Here is a 22,890-nt window from a genome sequence, read left to right on the forward strand (position 1 = left end):
GAGGCGGCGTCTCCCTGGCTAAGTCTCGAACTATGGCTGGTGCATTTCTCCGCGGGTTGCTTTCCTTTCCGACGCGCTTTTTTTCCCCCTCCTCCTCCCCAGCCACAACAACCCCGTAAGGTAGGCCGGCGCTCAGAGAGACAAGGCGAAAGCTTTCGGGGCTGAATGGAAATGGGAGGAGTGGGGGGAAACTCCCCAGTTAAAGCCCGGCAGCCGCTTTGCCTCAGAAACCTCGTGGTCTCCTTGTGGGGGAATCGGCGGGAAAGGCGGTGCGCGGGTCTTGGTTGTGGGAACGAAGACGAGAAGCCAGTTTGGGAGTCAAGGGGAGGAAAGGGGGCGGTTTGGTGGGGGCATCGGCGCTTTGGGTCTCTTTTGAGGAAGGGGAGAGTGCTAGGAAGGCGGTTAAAATGTCTAGGAAAAAATGTATTTTTCTTCCTGGGTTTCATCTGAAAAGAAAGCACTTCAGTGTTCCATTACAGCTATAGGCGTTGTGGGTGTATGAGTGTGTCTATCTGTCTGTCTGTCTGTCTGTCTATCTATCTATCTATCTATCTATCTATCTATCTATCTATCTATCTATCTATCTATCTATCTATCTATCATCATCATCATCAATCCATCTATCCATCTATCATATCTATCTATCTATCTATCTATCTATCTATCTATCATCATCATCATCATCAATCCATCTATCCATCTATCCATCCATCATATCTATCTATCTATCTATCTATCTATCTATCTATCTATCTATCTATCTATCTATCTATCTATCCCTGCATGTCTGTCTGTCTGTCTATCTATCTATCTATCTATCTATCTATCTATCTATCTATCTATCTATCTATTATCATCTATCTATCTATCTATCTATCTATCTATCTATCTATCTATCTATCTATCATCTATCTATTTATTTATCTATCTATCTATCTATCTATCTATCTATCTATCTATCTATCTATCTATCTATCTATCTATCTATCTATCTATCTATCTATCTATCTATCTATCTATCTTCTTCTTCTTCATCATCATCATCACCATCATCATCCATCCATCCATCTTTATCCATCTATCTATCTATCTATCTATCTATCTATCTACCTACCTACCTACCTACCTACCTACCTACCTACCTATTGGTGTTAAGGTTTCCTGCTTTCTTCTGGTCAGTGAAGGAGTTTTCCCCAACTACTACATTCCAGCAGGTCCTTTTGACTTCAAACCTTCTAGCCCAGGGGTCTCCAACCTTGGCAACTTTAAGCCTGGCGGTCTCCAACTTCCAGAATGGCTGCGGAGTTCTGGGAGTTGAAATCTGCCAGGCTTAAAGCTTCCAAGGTTGGAGACCCCTGGGCTAGCCTACAACTCTGAAATTTACTGGTGGTCTCCTATCCAAGAGCTAACTAAGTTTGCCCTGCCCAACTTTCAAATCTAGATTACTTTTTCATTCAGATGGATATGACAGAGAAAAGGGTGACTTCAGGGCCTCTGTCTCAATTTTGTAGGAAGAAGCCAAAGACAAACCACTGCAAATCTTGTCAAGAAAACTTAAAGGTCTTGAAGATGGCAGCCTTGTAACCTCACTAACCTGGTTACCAGACCCACTGAACAGTTTGCAAATAATTTCATAAAATGTAGACATCCGATCTTGGATGAAGTAGATCTTTGGCTAAGTCATGAAAGACAATGTGTTGTTTTCCTACCCTAAAAGCTGGGAACTTACAACTTGATGCCCTCCAGCTGCACTGAGATTGAAACTCCAAATTTTCAGGAATAGGCCAAGCCTATTTTAATTTCTGGAAGATGTTCTCTAAACAGATCTGAAGGACACCAGGCCAAGAAAGACTAGATGAATAGTTTAGGACTAAGGGAACCCAGCCTTTGCTCAGGATAATTCCCAAACAGTGTTAATTATTGCATATAAACTGCCTCAACCACTTTGGAGATATCATAGGATTAAATAAATATATTTTGTTGATGTCCTGAGGTTGCCTCCCAACACTGAAACTTCCTGCAGTTAAACCTAGATGCAGATTTCAATCACAGTAATATGACAGCTGTTTTTCCAAAGAACCATGATATATTGAGAAACTAGCTGATACCCGTGCTTCGCTATGAAACTGTGTTGTTGGGCTTAGTTTTTGTGGAGGAAAGTAAGAAAAATACAATTGTGCCTCTGCCTACCAGCATCCATCGGTATTCATCTGGCTAGCGTCCTGTCCGTGTGTGAGAGAGTTGAGGGCTGTTTGGAAACTGAAACAGTATTTGCTGTGTGAGCAAGAAGGAGACAGCAAGCAGCCTGGGCATGGCTTAGCTCAACTGTTCTGTACTAAAGCTGCTTGGTGCTGTGAAAAACTGAAATGCCTCTCCTCTGCTTGTGTTTTGCATTTGTAACAGATTTCTTTTCAGATGGGGAAAGGGAGTAGAACTCCTTAGCATCAGAGCGTGTTAATAATAATATATGAAATCAGTGCTGGGGTTCAAATTTTTTTACTACAGGTTCTGTGGGCGTAGCTTAGTGAGCGTGGCAGGGGAAGGATACTGTAAAATCTCCAGTCAGAGGTGGTATTTGCCAGTTCTTCAAACTACTCAAAATTTCTGCTTCCAGTTCTCCAGAACTGGTCAGAACCTGCTGAATACCACCTCTGTACAAAATACTAATGCTCTGATGGTCATTTTGAAAAATCTTTTCTTAGTGAGCACCTAGAAGCCAAGAGGAACATACGTGCCAAATTTCAAGTTTGTAGGCTTTACAGTTCTGGAGATTTTGTAATGATGCGTGAGTGGTATTTCGTTTTTATATAGATAGATTTACAAGCCCCTAAACATCTCAATAGCCCCACAGACACAGGTGTATTGAAGATGTGGTGCCATATCTAGATTCAATCCCCTCCATCCTTGCTCAGCAATATGTCACTAACTTGATACAAATCTATATTTTTCATCCACGCTGCAGAGAAGAATGCTAACCTGATCTTTTTTGTGGTGTAAAAATAGAATGCTGTGCAATTTTTCCATCTGGTATCCTCTATGAAACTTCAGCCCTAATCTTCTCTCTTTTCGCTATTTACTCTCTTATCTGTGCTGCCTCTCTCTGACCCCACATTTTCTGCTTCTATCTGAAATATTGCGAGTCTCTGCTGCTGCTGTTCCTTATATTCTTTTGCACAATCGGGAAAGTTTGTTAGCAAGTGGCTCTGTGCTTTTCTCATCTTTTGGATCAGAGGTGGTATTCAGCGCAGTGGTGGGATTCACATTTTTTTATTATCAGTACTGTGGGTGTGGCTTAGTAGGTGTGGCAAGGGAAGGATACAGTAAAATCTCCAGTCAGAGGTGGTATGTGCCGGTTCACCAAACTACTCAAAATTTCTTCCATTGGTTCTCCAGAACTGGTCAGAACCTGCTGAATACCACATCTGACCAGTTCTGCAGAACCAGTAGTGGAAATTTTGAGTAGTTCGGTGAACCAGTAAATGCCACTTCTGACTGGAGATTTTACAGTATCCTTCCCCTGCCATGCCCACCAAGCCACGCCTACAGAACCGGTAGTAAAAAATAATTTGAATCCCACCACTGTTTTGGATGTTGGTTGTTGAAATCTCACATTGTGGAAACATCTCAAGGGGAGGGAGCACATAGGAAGACTGGTGGCTCAGAAAGAACCCAAGGACTTTGGTTGCAAAAAGTCTTAGGTTCAGCCAACAGAGAGGAAAAAAGCTGATTTTAGGGATTCCTTGCCAATTAGTATGAGTGAGAGATGAATAGAAGCTTTCTGTTGTTCAGTGACTAAGTCATGTCTAATTCTTCAAAACCTATGGATCACAACATGTCAGCCACCCCTGCGCCTCTGCCACTCTTTCCCAGAGTTTTTCTGAATTCATGTTCATTGCATCAATGACCCTATAACCATCTCAACCTCTGCCATCCCCTCCTCCTTTTGCCTTCCATCTTTCCCAACTTTGGTGCCTTCTCCAAACGAGTCCTTTCTTCTCATTTGGTGGCCAAAGTATTTGAGCTTCACCTTCAGCATCTGTCCTTCCAAAGAACCATCAGGGTCGACTCCCTTTAGGATTGACTCACCTCTTTGTCTTGCAGTCCAAGGGACTCTTAAGAAACTTCTCCAACACCACAATTCGAAAGCATTGATTCTTTGCTGCTCAGCCTTCCTTATGGTCCAACTATCACAGCCATTCATTATACTGGGGAAAACCATAGATTTAACTCTAGAATAAAAAGCTTATCAGTCTTTTTTTAAAAAAAATTGATTTTGTGCCATCAAATCGTTGTTGATTCTTAGCAATTACATAGGTAGATGTTCTCCATGTTGGATCTAACCCTAAGGTAATAGGTCTTCTTTCAGGTCTTAGAATAGAATGAGCTGGAAGGGACCTTGGAGGTCTTCTAGTCCAGCCCCTTGCTCAAGCAGGAGAACCTATACTATTTTAGATAAGTGACTGTCTAGAGACTCTTCTTAAAAACATCCAGTGATGGAGCACCCATGATTTCTGAAGGCAAGCTGTTCCATTGGCTAATGGTCCTTATTGTTAGGAAGTCTCTCCTTCGTTCCAATCATTGTTCCTTGCCCTGCCTTCTGGTGCTTTGGAGAATAATTTGAGCTCCTCTTCTTTGTGGCAGACCCTCAAATACTGGCATGCTGCTATCATGTCGCCCCTAATTCTTCTGTACTTTAGATGAGCCAAAACCAAATCTTGCAGTCATTCTTTGTATGTTTTAGTCTCCAGGCCTTTGATCATCTTAGTTGCTTTTCTCTGAACTTTTCAAGTCTCCCAAGATGCAGTCTTGCCATTGTAACTGTGCCCATCCATTTTGCTCTTGCTCATCCTCTTCTTCTCATTCCTTCCACCACTACCTGCATTAGAGCCTTGTTTTTGTTTTACTGTGTGTGTCCTGAAATATATCAACCAGAACTATGTGCAAAATGATGGCACAAGTGGGAGAAAACAAATGAAGGGCAACTTCCACACAATTACTGGCCATATCCATGTAACCCCAACCACACTGACGAAGTTCTCCATTCTCCATGTTGCTAGATAGCAGGTCCTTCAAATACAAACCTACAAAAACGTAGCTGGATGGCACTCTGCCAGCATTTTGTTTCCCCGAGGCACTGCTTTAAATATGTATCTGGGTTCTGAGAACCTCCCCCTTGGATCAAAGTCCACTGTCTATCACTACCAGTACTAGGGCAAGGAGAATGTATTTCCTGGGACATTGCTTTTAACTAGGTCATTGTAGGTTTTATGATAATCTTGGATTAGAAATTAGGGCTGTGTAGTTCTCCTCCTGCTAGGGCTTCACTTCCTGGTTCAGGGATGTTAAACTCTATTTCATGGAGGGCCGCATCAAGATTGTGTTTGACCTCAGGGGGCCGAGGTGGACACTGCTAGGGTGCGTGTGGCCAGTTCAACATCATTCATGTCAGGGGTGCCTGTGGTGGCTCCCAAGCACTCTGCCAGTGAAAACAGGCTCCCGAGCTCTGTTTTTGACAGCAATAGCTTCCTGCAACCCTCTGCCGCTGAAAACGGAGCTCGGGAGGGATACCTGCAGCCCTCCCAACCTCCATTTTAGGCTGCGACGGTTTCCTGCAAACCTCTGCCAGCAAAAATGGAGCTCAGGAGGGATACCTGCAGCCCTCCCAACCTCCATTTTAGGCTGCGATGGTTTCCTGAAAACCTCTGCCAGCGAAAATGGAGCTTGGGAGGGATACCTGCAGCCCTCCCAACCTCCATTTTAGGCTGCGATGGTTTCCTGAAAACCTCTTCCAGCGAAAATGGAGCTTGGGAGGGCCGCTGCCCTTCCGAACTCCATTTTTGCTGGCAGAGTCACCGTGAGTCAGTCCTTCGCTGTTTCCAGGGTGGCCCCACGGGCCAGATCTAAGCCCCATGGGCTGGATCGGGCCTGCGGGCCTTGAGTTTGACACCCCTGTCCTAGTTGCTGCTTAGCTGTACACTGAATTATCACAAAATTCTCATAGGGTGCCTTCATTCTAGCTGCATGCTTTCCTTTGATCTGATTTAATGCACCTTTTCTTTAGTTTGTACAAATGCTCCTGAAATTTCTTGTGCTTGAGAAATTAGTGTGTGGCAATAGCCTAATGCAGTGTTTCTTTTTTTAAAAAAAAAAACCCTTACTTTTCCTGTTTTTAAAAATTACGGCGGACCTCAAAGGAGCTTTGCATGGTTTGTACTGATCAAGATTTGTCATATGAAAAATGAAAAGTGATACATTTGTGCACTATTTTTTGAATTATATAGAAATAATAACAATCCGATTCAATATTAACATAAATTTTTTTTCATGAAAAACCCAACAGCTTTTGACAAGAAAAAAATGAGAAGAGTGGCATTGTTTTCAATTTTTGCAAATATCTTCAATATTTTGCAGGACTCTGAGAGGGATTTAAATGACTCCCTGGGAGTCCTTGGACAAACAATTTAAGTAACATTCCTCTAATAATAAATGTGTGGATGCAAACGATCAAAACACCGGGTTTCTCTTCAAAAGGGAGGTAGATTGCATCCTCGTATTCTTTGAATTATTTCTCTCTTTCCTCGTTCTTTCAGTCTGAAGATTTCCAAGGTATTTAGAGAATTAAGGCTGTGCAAATCCTTCAAAAGAGATGTCTTCAAACACAGAGGGCCGTGTGTGAAGCACCTCTTTTTGAATCCTTTAAGAAAGCGAATCTTCTTCAAGATTTGTAGAGCTGCTTTGAACACTTTCCTTGGTTCTTATTGTAAGCACCTCTCAAATTTCATTCTTTTGAAATAGCTGCAGACATTGAAGTAGTTGCTAGCCATTGTTTGCATTTGTTGCACAAACGGAACCTGTAGCAAAATGTTGCACTATGTTTGGGTGGTTTACAATAACTTTAAAATGCATGTCATTGTGACTGATTTTATTATCTTTTTTCCAGCAGATGTTAAATAATTGCCGTAGTGCAGGGGTGTCAAACTTGATTTCTTCTTCTTTTTATTATTAGTATTTTATTTATTTCAAAAATACATATTAATTTACATTTTAACAGTACTGTGTCAAGCGTTACATATATTTACAATTCTTTTCTGTATCGAGCCTTGCTTCTCTAACCATATATGCAACATTTCCCATATCTCATAAAACTCAGGCTCCTCTTTACCTTTCAGTTTCCTCGTAAGCCTATCCATCTCGGCACAATCAAGTATTTTGTTTATTACCATGTTCTCAGAGGGTACCTCATCTACTTTCCAGCTCTCAGGATAAGCAATTTTTGCCGGTGTTATTATGTGTTGTATGACGTATTGGGTATGTTTCTTTAAATTTTCCTTTCCCCAATAAAAACGTTTCTGGTTCAAATCCGATATCATACCCTGTAATTTCTTGTATCTATTTCCTCAATTTTTCCCAGTATTTTTTTAGCTTTGGGGCATTGCCACCACATATGATTGTATGTTCCAACTGGATGTCTTTAAGGGCCAGATCAGCATTGTAGTTCCCCAGCCAGTGAGGCGGGGAGTAGACAATATAGACGCCTCCTTCAGCACTTTGCTGGTCAAAATGGGGTGTGGATGGCTTCCCTTAGCCCCCTCCTCCATGCCTAATTTTGGCTGGCAAAGTACTGCAAGAGGCCGTCCAGGGCAAAAACGGGGCACAGGAGGGCCGCACGCAGTCCCCGCCCCATGCTCCATTTTGGCTGCCAGAGGCACCGCAGGCCAGTCCTTTGCTATTTCCAGCCTGGCCCTATGGGCCAAATCTAGGCACCCGAAAGGCCATATCTGGACCACGGGCCTTGAGTTTGACACACCTGCCATAGTGGCTAAGCCAACGCCAGAGATACTAAGTGAATGTAGCAGTTGTTAAGCAAACTTATATACCCAATGGCTGTCTTTTGCAGAAACCTGGAAGCAAATACTGATTTCCAGCTTTAAAAAAAAGTTATAAATGGTAGTTACATGACAGTGGGACACACTGCAAACAGCTATAAAACTGGGCTGGTTGGTAAACAGTCCAAATGTAATCATGTGGCCGTGGAAAGGAAGCAGTCAGAACTTTGAAACCAGATCATAAATGTCTATGGAGATTGTCAGTCCTCCAGGTTGTGGTTGTCTCAAAGGTACTTTTTCAAGAGGCAATTGGACTTTCTTGTTTTTTCTTTGAAGATGTTTTGCTTCTCATCCAAGAAGCTTCTTCAGCTCTGACTGGATGGTGGGGAATGGAAGGATTTATGTTCCTTGCAGACAGTTGGCCGTTTGCATCCTTTTAGAGAGTTGTTGAGGCCACTTGGAGGTTTGTCTGTTTTCTTCAGGGTCCCCTGGGTCGTGCAAATGGGTGTGGAGCAGAGGTGGTATTCAGCAGGTTCTGACCAGTTCTGGAGAACCAGTAGTGGAAATTTTGAGTAGTTTGGAGAACCGGCAAATCCCACTTCTGACTGGAGATTTTACAGTATCCTTCCCCTGCCACGTCCACCAAGCGACACCCACAGAACCGGTAGTAAAAAAAATTGAATCCCACCACTGGTGTGGAGCTTTCTTGGAACTGCTGAAAGGACTGTGTTGTGGAGCTGTGTTTTCTGCAGGATGTTTTCTGCCCTTCACTGTTGAATCCAGGCACAAGCTGTTGGGGATGAGTTTGTGTTGTTTCCATCTCAAACTGAAACACAAATGCTTCCTGTAGTCTGCAATTTTTTTCTGGAAATCCGTTCATACTCCTTCGCCATTCCAAGGGTGTTCATCCCAAAATGCATAGCTAAATGTCTATGGCAGGGGTCCCCAAACTTTAAGACTTGTGGACTTTGATCCCAGACTGGACTTTCTGTTTTATTCCTTTGAAGATGTGTCGCTTCTCATCCAAGAAGCTTCTTCAGCTCTGACTGCATGTTGGGGAATGGAATGGATGAGAAGCGAAATGTCTTCGAAGGAAAACAAAAAACAAAAAACAAGAAAGTTGCCTCTTGAAAAAGCACCTTTGGGACAACGGGATCATAAGTAGCTGTGGGAGGTCTGTTGTAACTGAGAATCCAACCGGAAATCAAGGACTAACTGTATTTAAAACCCAAATCAACAGTCAAACTCACTTTATCCTTAAACTATGGCTAGGATTATTCCAGGATGCTAAGGCCTGCTCATAATCTTCAGGATATGAGCGATGCATAACAGCTGGAATATAAGGCGTGGCAAGGCGTGGCAAGAAAAGCCCAGGCGAGAAGTGGGCCAACATGGTGCAATTTATGTGCATGGCACATTTTTAACCAGGGTGGGGCTTTGATGGCACTGTCGCAGCTGCTACCTTGATGGTTTTAACCACAGACTCTGGACATCTTCTGGGTGAGGCTAAGCCAGAGGATAAATGTCAGTAAACGTGTAAAAGACAGGCTGAATTCAGCCCTTAATAGCCTCTTGTAAAACATGACACAAGGCTTACTTAAGGCTTAATGGCACAGCTTCACAAGTAGAATTGGCATATCCAACTCTGCTGAGAGGGATGCGAAAGCCTCAGGAGTTAGGACTCCGACATGCACCCCCATTCAAATCATAAGTCTCCAGCTGCATCTCTCAAAGAAAAAAAGGCTGATTTATTAGGAGTTGACATGTCAGCGTTTCCTGACGTGTCAACTCCTAATAAAGCAGAAAATATGAGAATTGTTTTTAAGGCTAAATAAGAGGCCTGGCAGCACCAATTCTATATTTTCTGCAAGCATGCATTTCCTTTGTAATCCTGAGCTCATGGATAGAGCCAGTTTGGTTTAGCGCAGGGCTGTCAAACTCGTGGTCCGTGGGCCGGATGCGTCACATGCTTGGCCATGCCCACGCCCGTTTTAGTGAAGGGGGGGAAAGTCATGATACGTCATGTGACGCTGCCATGATAACATGAGTTTGACACCCCTGGTTTAGTGGTTAAGGCACCAGGCTGGAAGGCAGGAGACCATGAGTTCAAGTCCCGCCTTAGCCATGAAAGGCAACTGGGGATCTTTGGGCCAGTCACTCTGTCTCTGTCTCTCTCTCTCAGCTCAGCCCACCTCACTGGGTTGTTGTGGGGAAAATTGGAGAAGGAAGGCATTCTGGATATGTGTGCTGCCTTGAGCTATTTATAAAATTAATATACACAAATATAAATATATAAATTAGGAAATATATTCTGTTTGAAGCAGATATCTTAAGTTGAGCATTTGCCTCCTCTGGCCCTGAAAAACTTCAGAGAACCCCCAATTCCCACTCCTGGCTGGCCTCGCCCCACCCAGCCCGCTCCTCCCAGGAGTCCCTAAGTGGCCCATTTGGATGCAAGTAAGTACAGGTGCGCGTGGAGGCTCAAGGAGGGTGAAAAACAGGCCACCCGGAAGTTCAGGAAGACCAGAAATGGGCCTGTTTCTAGCCTCCAGAGAACCTCCAGAGCCCAGGGAGGCCATTTTCACCCTCACGGTCGTTTGAGGAAAACCTCCAGAGCCTGGGGAGGGCAAACACCCCCCCCGCCATCGCCATGGTGCAGGAGGCCAACTAGGCCACGCCCACTATGGCCACACCCACCCAGCAACTGGGTAGAGAACCCCTTGCTGAAATTTTTGAAGCCCACCCCTGAATACAACCCCCTCTCAGGGTTATTTAGATGACAGAAGTCATTTAACAGTAGTGATCTACATCATCATGAGGCTGTCAGGACTCCAACAAATCCACCCCGATTCAAATCATAAGTCTCTAGCCGCATCTCAGAGAAAATCAAATTGATTTATTAGAAGTGGCCATAGTGGTGTTAGCTGGGGGCAGCTGATACTAAAATACATCATTCATTTCCCCCTTAACTCTGATCATCCCCCCACACCCTGGGTGTGTATTCTCCAATGGGACACATCCATCCCCAAGAGTCATCAATCAGGCTCTCCAGTAATTTTCTTGCATTCCGACAACTTTGGGCTGCCAGGGTGATTATCTAGGCACTTAAGGGATGCACTGTTTTCCCCCACTCCCTTTTTCTGACAGCTAAAAAGACCAAAGGGGCATCTTTTTAGTTGACAGAGGCATCACTATGGCACTTTAAGGCTGAATCCACACAGCATTAATTACCATATAACTTTTAAGGGTGGAAATGTTCCTAGCTTTTCCAGTTCATTTGTGATCCAACCATATGCTGCCATTTCTATCATCAAAGAAGAATAGCAAACAGTGTCACCCTATCGTAAATTTGGGGCATTTTATAGCTGCTAAGGACTTCACAATGGCTTTAAATGTTGAAGGAGAAGAAGGTTCCTGAAGAATTTGTCATCTGAGGCAGCGTCTTTTCCCCTAATAGCAGAGCTGGCTCTTTCCTCTGGCAGGAATAATATGACCTACCACATTCCAAACATGGTTTCCTTTGACATACTTTCTTCTGGCAGCCTAATGCTTCTTGAGCTACTTTATTTCAGGTAGACTTCACCTAATAGTGCTTTGAACAGGAAGCCTACTGAACAGGTAGTTCAATATATATATTGAACATGTATGTGTGTGTGTGTGTGTGTGTGTGTGTATGTATATTATACACAGACACACACGATATAAATATATATTTTATATACACACACAAAATATATAAATACATATTTTAAACATATAGGCTACCTGTTCAATAAACGCACTCACTCACATGTATGTATGTGTGTATATGTATACGTGTGTGTGTGTGTGTGTGTGTGTGTGTGTGTGTACCAGTGGTGGGTTTCAAATTTTTTTACTACCGGTTCTCTGGGCATGGCTTGGTGGGCGTGGTGTGACTTGGTGGGTGTGGTTTGGTTGGCGTGGCAGGAGAAGGGTACTGCAAAATCCCCATTCCCTCCCCACCCCACGAACCTGCTTTCCAGCTCCTTTCTCCTGTGCAGGGCAAGCAAAGAAGACCCAGACCATCAGCTGGAACTCGGGAGGCAGAGAATAGATGGGGGCAGGGCCAGTCAGAGGTGGGATTGGCCGGTTCTCCGAACTACTCAAAATTTCTGCTACTGGTTCTCCAGAACTGATCAGAACCTGCTGAACACCATCTCTGGTATGAACACATGCTACCTGTTCAAATATATGTATATGTATATGTATATGTATATGTATATGTATACACAGACGAACACAATACAGAAGCCTGATGATGGCAGGTGAGATTCTGCCGAAACGTTGCTTCAACTTTAAAAGCACAACTATAATGACGTGGGAAAATACCCGAACAAAGCTGAATACCATACATATAAATACCCGCAAAAACTTAAGAAAACACACACACACACACACACATATTTGGTGATTTGGGGTTTCTCCCGTGTAAAATTGGAAGTATCTAGGCAATGTTTCGATGAAGTCTCATTCATCATCTTCAGGCTTGTGTCTTCGGCTTTGTGCTTCTCAGAGCCGAAGATATGTATCAGGTATTATGTGTACACACCAGAGGTGGTATTCGGCAGGTTCTGATCAGTTCTAGAGAACTGGTAGCGATATACTATCACCTAATAGTGTTTTGAACAGATAGTCTATATATTACTATTAGGTGAGGCCTACTTGAAATAAAATAGCTCAAGAAGCATTAGGCTGCCAGAAGAAACTGTGTCAAAGGAAACCATGTACATATGAGCAAACAAATCTATAAATTTCCATCCTGCCCTCAGACATTCAAAAGACATAGTCAAATATTTTCCATCCCAGTTCATGCAAAGCTAATAAAATTGCCAAACAAATTGAATGAAACAAATTGTTTCATTCAGGGGTAGAGTGGATATTTGCTAACTCTTGACAATAGGCCTGATAATATTATTCCAACAGACTTGTATAATCACCTGATTTTGTTGGAGAGAATATAATTTTATTTTAGCCACATGGATATCTTGCCACTGTCTACAGGCAGTCCTCTACTTACGACCACAATTGACCCCAGAATTTTTGTGGCTAAGCAGGACAGTTGTTCTAGTGAGTTTTGCCCATTTCACGACTTTTCTTGCCAAAGCTGGTAAGCCAGTCGCTGCAGTTGTTATGTTAGAAACGCAGTCATTAAGTGAAACTGGCTTCCCTATTGACTTCGCTTGTCGGATGGTCGCAAAAGAGGATCACATGACCCTGGGACACTGCAGACATACCTGCCAATTGTCAAGCACCTGGATTTTGATCATGTGACCATTACATGATCACTTACAGCATCACCAAAAGGAAAAAAAAGGAAAGATAGTGTTGCAAGAATTATCCTTCTGGGTTCAGTTCCAAGTGGGGAAAAAGACACTGGAAACATGGAGGCTGTTTGGAAAGATGGTTTAATGGAGGACCAGGACCACATGGCCTGGAACTCCAGAGTGAAAAGGACGATCCCACGCTTCAAGATGTTGGGTAAAGGAAAAGAAGGACCAAGTTGTTGAGAGTCCCTTAGTTTTATACCCTCTGTTGCGCCCCACCTTAGTGCTTCCTGTTCCTGTGTAAGAAACATATCCCACTGGCTGTCAGACTCCTAGGGGTGGGGGTCTTAGCTAACTTTGTAGCCTTTGTCTGGACCACATGGCTTCACCTGAGTGCTGGCTGATGCAATCTTCCCAGGCCAGATGGTGAGATGGGCAGAGGCCTTTGTTATGTAGAATACTGTGGCCCAGGCCTTAATGTCCCGCCCATTAACAAAGGTGGGAGTGAGCTTCTGCTTCTGAGGTGAGTTTCTGCTTCTGAGTTTGTACTTCTCTTTTTAGAGGAAATATTCTGCCTTTTAAATATTTCCCAGAATATTTCATTTTTCTAGGAGAGGGGGTGGATGCTAACTTCCTACCATAGTATGTTAAGAAGCAAAACAATATTTTTAAAGAAACTTGTATTTGTCTTTCGGCTTCACACACAATCCAGGACATTGTTAGCAAATAAATTAGTGGCTCTGTAGCAGTTTGTTTCAAAGTAATCCTGGCCTGGCCAGAGGGGGAGAAGCAAACCTTAAAAGTAAATGTCTTCTTAGAAGGTAAGAAAGAATGGGTGTGGCACAACTTGCCTGTTCGTTTTCTAGTAAAATAATAATAATTAGCCGTGTTTGCCATAGCTGCAGTCACTACGACAAGCAGTTTAACATTCTCTTTTCATTCCAGATGTAGACATTCACCAACAAGGTTGAAGGCATCAGGTGTTTACTGAACCTTCACTAGTATATAGAGCAGTGGTGGCCATTTCGGCACTGAGTGTTCAAACTGAATGCGCGTGCATGTGTGCAAACCCCCAAAATGCAATACGCATACGTTCCCCGTGCATGCACCCAGGGGTGGGATTCAATTTTTTTAACAACCGGTTCTGTGGCCGTGGCTTAGTTGGTGGCCGTGGCTTGGTGGTCATGTGACTGGCTGGGCGTGGCCAACTCAACATCACTCACATCGAGGCACGCATCTCCTCGCCTGGCCTCTCGTGACTGTGGGGATGCTGCAATAGTTGTAAGTGTGAAAAATGGTTATAAGTCACTTCTTTCAGTGACATTGTAACTTTGAATGGTCACTCCACACAAGCAAAGTACCAGCAAAAGAGGGGGGAAAACTCCAGAGACATTCCTGAGACAGGAAGTTTAGTCCTGCCAAGAACATAATAAGGGTTAATGGAGAGGCAGTTTCTATAAGCAACACCAGAATGTTTCCTTCCTGCCTTCCTTACAGGTTTAGGCCAGTAATTTCTTCTAATAACCAGTTCTCCGAACTACTTAGAATGTAAACAACCGGTTCTAGCGAATAGGTGCAAACCTATAGAATCCCACCCCTGCAAGCACCCCCCCATACATATGCCCCACCCCCCACACATATATGCATGTCCCCTGCATGTGGGGTGCCCCTCATGCATGTCAGAGACCCAAAGACCAGCTGGCCAGTGGGAGGCGTGCGCGCATGCATCAGAGCCGAGCTGGGGTGATGGCTCGCGTGCCCGCAAAGAGGGCTCTGTGTGCCATCTGTGGCACACGGGTCATAGGTTCACCATCACGGATATAGAGTATTTCTTTATTTGTATCCCATTTTTATTGTTTTTACAAACAGCTCAAGGTGGCAAACATATCCATTGTACTTTTCTCTTCTTTATTTTCCCCACACAACAACTCTGTGTGGTGGGTTGGACTGAGAGTGATTGACTGAAGGTCACCTTGTTGGCTTTTATTATATTTTATTTTATTTATTTAATTTTGTCAAGTGATTATACTGTAAGATAACAGGTATAAGTATAAACATAGTTATGAATACATGAAATGGATACATATAAGAAAAATAAAAAGAAACAATAGGACAGGGATGGTAGGCACATTGGTGCGCTTATGCACATCCCCTACAGACCTCTTAGGAAAGGGGTGAGGTCAATAGTAGAAAGTCTAAGGTTAAAGTTTTTGGGGTTTGTGGAAGAAACCACAGAGTCATGTAGAGTATTCCAGACATTGACCACTCTGTCTAAACATTATGTCTAAACATTCTCAACATAAAACATAAAATTCAAAACATTCTCAAAGATCCATCTCATCCTGGGAACCCTTTTTTTGAACTATTACCATCTGGCAAACGGTACAGAATAATAAAAACAAGGACAAATAGGCTGAAAAACATCCCAGGGCAGGAGCTCTTTTGAATTCTGCTGTATAGTGCAGTGTTGGTGCAGTGTCGGTGATTTTTGGTTCAATGTGTGGAGGGTGAAGGATGTGTGTTTGTGTTTATTTTCATGGTCATGATGTGCACTGAAGACGGCGTTTGATTTCATCATACAAGGTGCAATGACAATAAAGTAAACTAAGTAAAGCAGGACTAGAATTCACAGTCTCCTGCTTTCAAGTCTGGGCTCTTAACCACTAGACTGAACTGGTTCTACTATCTACTTTCATCACTTCCTAGGATGCTATTTTAAACATGACTGTTGTTATTTAGATTTAGGTCATAGAGAAAGAAAAATACCAAGTAGGTGTTGCTCCTTAACTTCTTATCAGAAGTCATTTGCAAGAATGTTGTTGGGTGTGACTTCTACTTTTGGCAACTGCCACCATCAATGTAGATGATATTGTCCCTGCTAAAGCATGTGTGTGTGTGTGTGTGTTTGTGTATGTAAAAGATACCAAAATCCCCAGAACATTTTATTAAGTCATGCAGGTGAGTTATTTTTCCAATTAACAACAGATCTTTTTCATTCTGAGAGTAACAACTGAACGTGACAAGTCTTCTTTCATTGCTTCAAATGAAACACTTAGGTTGAGACTAATAAGTGTAGGTTGCATCCTGATTCCTGGATTAAATAAACACAGACCCAATAATCAGGGACAAAATAAATGATGGCTGTTGCAAGCTTCAAGTAGTTTTTCATTTCCCAGGTCTTAGGGAAAACAGAAATGCGTTGTTTTGGTCAAGGGTTCATTAGGTTAACAATATTTTATTTTTTTAATTTTAGGTGCAGTGGTTTTATTGTTTCAGTATGTTTTAATTTTTTTAAAAAATGCTGAGTATTTGTACAAACCCAAAACATAAACTTAATAATAAATATTTTTTTATAAACCATCATCATAATTCAATTTGCTGGAAAATGGAAATGAAGATACTAGTAGCTGCCTCTGGATGAAATGATTTTAAGGAGTTGAATTACCAAAATACTTCCCGGGGATCAATCAACACACTTCAATCATTTGGCTCTAAAAGAACACAAGCCAAAAACTAATAAAAATAATAATACAGTAACAATACTACTACATCTATCACTTCAATAACAAGTTCTATTAACACTTCAATAATTCTTCAATAACTCTTCTTACATTTATTTGCCACCCATCTCACCACAAGGTAACTCTTAATCTGCAAATGCTTTTTTTAAAAAAAGATGAGTATTCAATAAATTCATGAATATTAGAATAATAGAATAGCAGAGTTGGAAGGAACCTTGGAGGTCTTCTAGTCCAACCTCCACATACCATTCCAGACAAGCGGTTATCTAATCTCTTCTTAAAAGCCTCCAGTGATGGAGCAACCACAACTTTTTTTAAAAAGAAATTTTATTAATTTTCAATAAACAAACATAGACAAACAAAACACAAAACATGAAAACATAAAATATATTTTTTGGAAAGCAGTTTAGTCCCAGGTTACATCTTTTTGTACAGACATAAATTCAAATTCATGCTCACTTTTATATACCATTTCATATCTTATTTACCATTCTATATTTTTTATATAACTTCTCCCCTCTTTTCACCCTCTTAATTCTGTTTTATTTATTTCATCTCAATTTAAATCATTATACTTATATCCTTTGTCTGTTCTGTTTCAGCTGTCTGTTATCTTTTCTCATTAACACAAAATTTCTCCTGTAATCACTGATTGGAGTATGACACCTTTATATCTTTCCCCTAAATTTAACACTTAAAATAATACATAATTTTCATTCGGATTCTGTGTAGTACATTCTAAAGCTACGTACTGTATTTTAAAATAAGAAAAAATTATAAGTTTATAATATAATTAAAACAATAATCCATAGCAATTAAACTCTATCGTTAAAATTAATATTCATTTAAGTCTTAAACATTTTACACATTCCTTTTCAAATAGGTATCATGCTTCTATGGGCACAATTATAAATTTTGCTTAATTGCTTCCAATTACTTCCTCCCCATTTCACTTATATTTTAAAGTATTATTAGTTATGAGAAACTACTTATGAGGAGCAACCACAACTTCTGAAGGCAAGCCGTTCCACTGGTTAATTGTTTTTTTAGTATTTAGTATTTATTTGATTTGTCAATCACTTACAAGATACAGGTATAAGAATAAATATAGTTTTGAATACATGAGATAGATACTTATAAGAAAAATAAAAAACAATAGGACAGGGATGGTGGGATGGTGCGCTTATGCACGCCCCCTACAGGCCTCTTAGAAAGGGGGTGAGGTCAATAGTAGACAGTCTAAGGTTAAAGTTTTTGGGGTTTGGGGAAGAAACCAGAGAGTCAGGTAGAGAATTCCAAACATTGGCCACTCTGTTGCTGAAGTCGTATTTCCTGCAATCAAGGTTGGTGTGGTTAACCTTGAGTTTGTATCTATTGTGTGCTCTTGTATTGTTATAATTGAAGCTGAAGTATTCATTTGCAGGTAGGACATTGCAATGTATGATTTCATATACTATATTTAAATCGGACTGGAGGCGGCATAGTTCTAGGTTTTCTAGGTCTAGAGTTTCAAGTCTGGTGGCATAAGGTATTCTGCAATGAGTAGAGGAGTGGAGAACTCTTCTTGTGAAATATTTCTGGACTTTTTCAATTGTGTTAATGTCAGATACATGATATGGGTTCCAGACTGATGAGCTGTATTCAAGTATAGGTCTAGCAAATGTTTTGTATGCTCTAGTTAGTAGTGTGATATTACAGAGAAGAAGCTACGTAAGATTAGGTTAACAACTCTTAACGCCTTTTTGGCTATGGAGTTACAGTGGGCTCTAGCACTTAGATCATTTGAGATGAGTACTCCAAGGTCATTGACAAAGTTTGGATTGTCAACAAGGTCTTGACTATTCAGCTTGTATTTTATTTTCTGATTTTTTTCTGCCAATATATAAGACTTCTGTAAAGCCTTTGGTTCAGTGGTACACAGCAAACTACAACTAAAACTAAAATCTTATGGTATCTCTGGACACTTACATAACTGGATAGAAGCATTCCTGTCAAACAGACAACAAATAGTCAAAATTGGGAGCGTCCTATGAAATTCTGGACCTGTCAACAGTGGTGTCCCCCAAGGCAGTGTTTTAGGACCAACTTTCTTCATGCTCTACATAAATGACCTCTGTGATCATATTAAGAGCAACTGCATTCTCTTCGCTGATGATGTAAAGCTATTCAACTCCACAGACAATACTACTACCCTCCAAAAAGACCTCGACTATGTATCGGAATGGTCAATCAAGTGGCAACTTCAAATCTCAACAAATAAATGTTAGGAAATTTCTTATTAGTTTTAGATTGCTCCTCTCCTTGATTAGTTTCCACCCACTGTTTGTTGTTGTTATCTTGCCTTCCAGTGCTTTGAAAAATAGGATGACCCTCTCTTCTTTGTGGCAGCCCCATAAATATTGGAATGCTATCATGTTAACCCTAGTCCTTCATTTTACTAGAGTAGACAAACCCAGTTCCTGCAACCATTCTTCATACATTTTAGCCTCTAGCCCAGTGGTGGGATTCAATTTTTTTTTACTTCCAGTTCTGTGGGCATGGCTTGGTGGGCATGGCAGGGGAAGGATACTGTAAAATCCCCATTTCTACCCTACTCCAGGGGAACAATATACTGCAAAATCTCCATTCCCTCCCCACCCCACTAACCTGCTTTCCAGCTCCCTTCTCCTGTGCAGGGCAACCAAAGAAGACCCAGCCAATCAGCTGGGACTCTGGAGGCAGACAATAGATGGGGGCGGGGCCAGTCAGAGGGATTTGCTAGTTCTCTGAACTCCTCAAAATGTCCACTACCGGTTCTCCAGAACTGGATCAGAACCTGCTGAATACCACCTCTGCTCCAGCCCCCTAACCATCTTTGTTGCTCTTCTCTGCACTCTTTCCAAAGTCTCTGCATCTTTTTTATAATATGGTGACCAAAACTGGATGCAGTATTCTAAGTGTGGTTTTATTAAAACTTTATAAAGCTGTACTAATACTTTGCATCTTGATTCTATCCCCCTGTTAATGCAACTTAGGATTCTGTTGGGTTTTTTTTGGCTGCTGCCACACATTGCTGGTTCGTATTTAAGTGATTGTCCCCTGCGACTCCATGATCCTCTCACAGTTACTACTATAGAGCAAGGTACCACATATACTGTACTGTGCATTTGATTTTTTGTTTGATTTCCTTTTCCCTCCCACAATGAGATATTCACAATCCAGCCTGTGCCAGCCAGCAATCTCATATACCCACCCCAACAGCACTACAAGCCAGGTGAGGAAGGGATCTAGCCCACAAGTGGCAGAGTTTATCTCCTCAAGGCCTCTGAACACTTTCTCAGGATTGTAGCCAAGCAAACTGCATGTTTCATCCAACATTAGTTGCATTACTGGTATCCCAAAAAACATGAGTATCCCCAGATTAAATGATCACAGATAACTGGGCTACTACATTAAATAATAGCAATTTGCATTGGAGGATAATAAAAACAAGGACAAATAGGCTGAAAAACATCTTCTATCCTAGGGCAGTAACTCTATTGAATTCTACTTTATAGTGCAATATTAATGCAATGTCGGGTTTTCAATTCAATGTATAGAATGTAAAGGATGTGTGTTTGTGGTTATTTTCAATCATAATATATACTGAAGATGGTATTTATTTTCATTGTACGAGGTGCAATGACAATAAAGTAAACTAAACTATTTTAAAAACGTATTTAAACATATTATAAGGAAACATTTACTAGGACTATGCAATCTGGTGATGTTAGTTCCATTTATAAATGACATCTTTGTATTTTAAAGATAAATGTTTAATAATGTTGTCTTTAGAACAGAATAGAAATGCTATTGATTTAGCTATCTGACCATATCTAACATTGTCTTGAAAATGTGCATTTAAATGCTGGAAGCCAAAGGCTTTGTAAATTTTTGTGACACAATCAGATTTCACATCTGTGTTGTTTTCTGATGCGTTGGCCAAATAAATTGCTCCGTTCCCCTAGATTGTATAATAACTAGCGAGGCCCCTGCTGAATTCACTTCAACTGGGTTTTACAATAAAGATGGTTTTATAATTATGAACCGAATCTTAGGATAGCTTATATTTCAGTCCAGTTGCCAATGTGTGTTTGCTGTTCTAATTCGGAATATGGTGCCAGATGACCAGTTTTTAAAATTCTGCTTGGACCTTTCTCTGGTCAGTATCTGTAGCTGACTAGATTGGCAGCTTAATCTGATAGGATGCTTCAGAGAGGGCCAGACCATGTAATTTAGACAACTCTGTCCTTCAACAAAAGCAAATGGTTCACCAATACTTTCCTTCTTACCAGGTTTGACTTCTTCCGTTAGTATCTTAAGTCATTGATTAAGCTTAGTCGCTCAGCTTAATAGTAGGACTGGCCATCAAAGTTAATAAACTGAAGGTGATACTTTTTATTTAACTTTGAAAAACAACCGGAAGACAAAAGGAAGGTGTTATTATTTTAGGCCTATCATGGTCCTAAGCCAGAGTTCAATGCATGATACATGCCCTTGAATGCCAGCTCTTAATTTGATGATCAGCAATGTAACAGGAAGGTTAGAATAGCTCAGAGACATCTGGAAGGTCATATATTTGTCAGCCCCGAACCCATCTTGAATCAGATTTGGAACACTGACAATATTGTTCACTCCTTTCCTAAACATTTTATAGGATAAATCAACTCAAGGACTTGGGAGTTCAACTAGGAAAGTACTTTTCTTTACTAATTCAGAATGTACAAGTAGTCCTTGACTTAATGACCATTCTAAGTTATGACAGCTCTGAAAAAGTAACTTATGACTTTTTCATAAAACAGTGACTTAGCATTGTTTTTTATACTTGCAACATTACAGTATCTCCCTGGTCACATGATCAAAATTTGGGTGCTTGGCAACTGGGATGCATTTATGATGGTTGCAGTGTCCCAAAAATCATCTTTTGTGACCTTCTGACAAGCAAAGTCAACGAGGAAGCCAGGTTTATTTAACAATCATGTTACTAAGCTAACATCTGCAGTGATTCACTTAACAACTTGTGGCCAGAAGGGTCGCAAAACTCACTCAACAAATGTTTCAACAGAAATGTTGGGCTCAGTTGTGGTTATAAGCAAAGGTGATATTCAGCAGGTTCTGACCGGTTCTGAAGAACCAGCAGCAGAAATTTTGAGTAGTTTGGAGAATCGGCAAATACCACCTCTGACTGGCCCCACCCTCAACTAGTCTGTGCCTCCCGAGTCCCAGCTGATTGGCTGGGTCTTCTTTGGTTGCCCTGCAGAGGAGAACGGAGCTGGAAAGCAGGTTAGTGACATGGGGAGGGAATGGGATTTTGCAGTAACCTTCCCCTGGAATGGGATGAGAATGGAGAGTTTACAGTATCCTTCCCCTGCCACGCTACCAAGCCACGTCACCAAGCCACGCCACTAAGCCACTCCCACATAACCAGTAGTAAAAAAATTTGAATCCCACCACTGGTTGTAAGTCAAAGGCTATCTTTACTCTATTTTACCATGCTCTGAAGCAGTCTGTTCTTCTCCTGTTGTGTCATGCGTTTCTTCAGGGTTTCTTTATTTGGTCTCCTGATTGGAATCTGAGCCTTTGTCACGTGTAGGTTTTTTTAATTATTACATTCATCTGTGGTCTTTCGTTACAGATTATCTCCAAACTTGGATAATGTCTACCGCTTTAGAGGTGACACATCGTCTGGGAGAGAACACAAAGACAGCAGAACCTTTCCTCTTTTGTGGATTTACCTTGCCTGAGATTATTGAAGAAACAGAATATATTAAAACGGTACAGATTTCTTTTATGAACATGTAACAAAACCAGATCCACTGGTCTATGCTAAATGTCTGGGATGGACAGTCCAAGATCTCAAGGAATGTTGGCTTTAGTTATTTAAGATCCTTTTAATTGTCACTATAAAGCAATATTCTACATAAAACATGTGAAGTGAGTTGTGTGTCTGTGTGTCTGTGTGTGTGTACACACGTACACAAGACTCAGTTCATGTGTTTTATCCAGAATATTGCTTTAGCAATGATAATTAACAATAGCCACACACATACATATTGACTTGCATATTATGTCTAGATCAAAAATATTAGAAGCTTGGAAATCAAGTCCAACCAGAAAGAAGGATATATTTAGCCTTGAGAATTTATAACTGAGGGAGGGAAATATAATCTTGTCCTTTATTGTCCAGAATACAGGATACAAAATAATTATTTGAAGTTACAGGAAGACTGGTTGAATATT

General features: G+C 41.2%; 1 protein-coding gene and 1 long non-coding RNA gene across 4 annotated transcripts in view; one reads left to right on the top strand and one right to left on the bottom strand.

Moving 5' to 3' along the window:
• LOC148127445 (uncharacterized) overlaps positions 1–22,890 on the bottom strand; it is a 475,162-nt gene that overhangs the window by 96,775 nt on the left and 355,497 nt on the right. The gene's annotated exons all lie outside the window — the stretch shown is intronic.
• Positions 1–22,890, top strand: part of CCDC68 (coiled-coil domain containing 68) — a 49,872-nt gene that overhangs the window by 213 nt on the left and 26,769 nt on the right. For 2 of the 3 annotated variants that reach the window (XM_087927481.1, XM_087927483.1), the window contains exon 2: positions 22,286–22,425. In XM_087927481.1, coding sequence (XP_087783607.1) covers positions 22,306–22,425 — 120 coding nt within the window. In that variant the 5' untranslated portion in view covers positions 22,286–22,305. Of the gene's footprint in view, positions 1–19,652; positions 19,754–22,285; positions 22,426–22,890 lie in introns of those variants that run through there. The other variant, XM_087927482.1, reaches the window with a different exon arrangement.

This window comes from Pseudonaja textilis, chromosome 2 (genome assembly GCF_049901715.1).
Source record: "Pseudonaja textilis isolate UNSWEBS1 chromosome 2, rPseTex1.2, whole genome shotgun sequence".
Classification (NCBI taxonomy): Eukaryota; Metazoa; Chordata; class Lepidosauria; order Squamata; family Elapidae; genus Pseudonaja; species Pseudonaja textilis.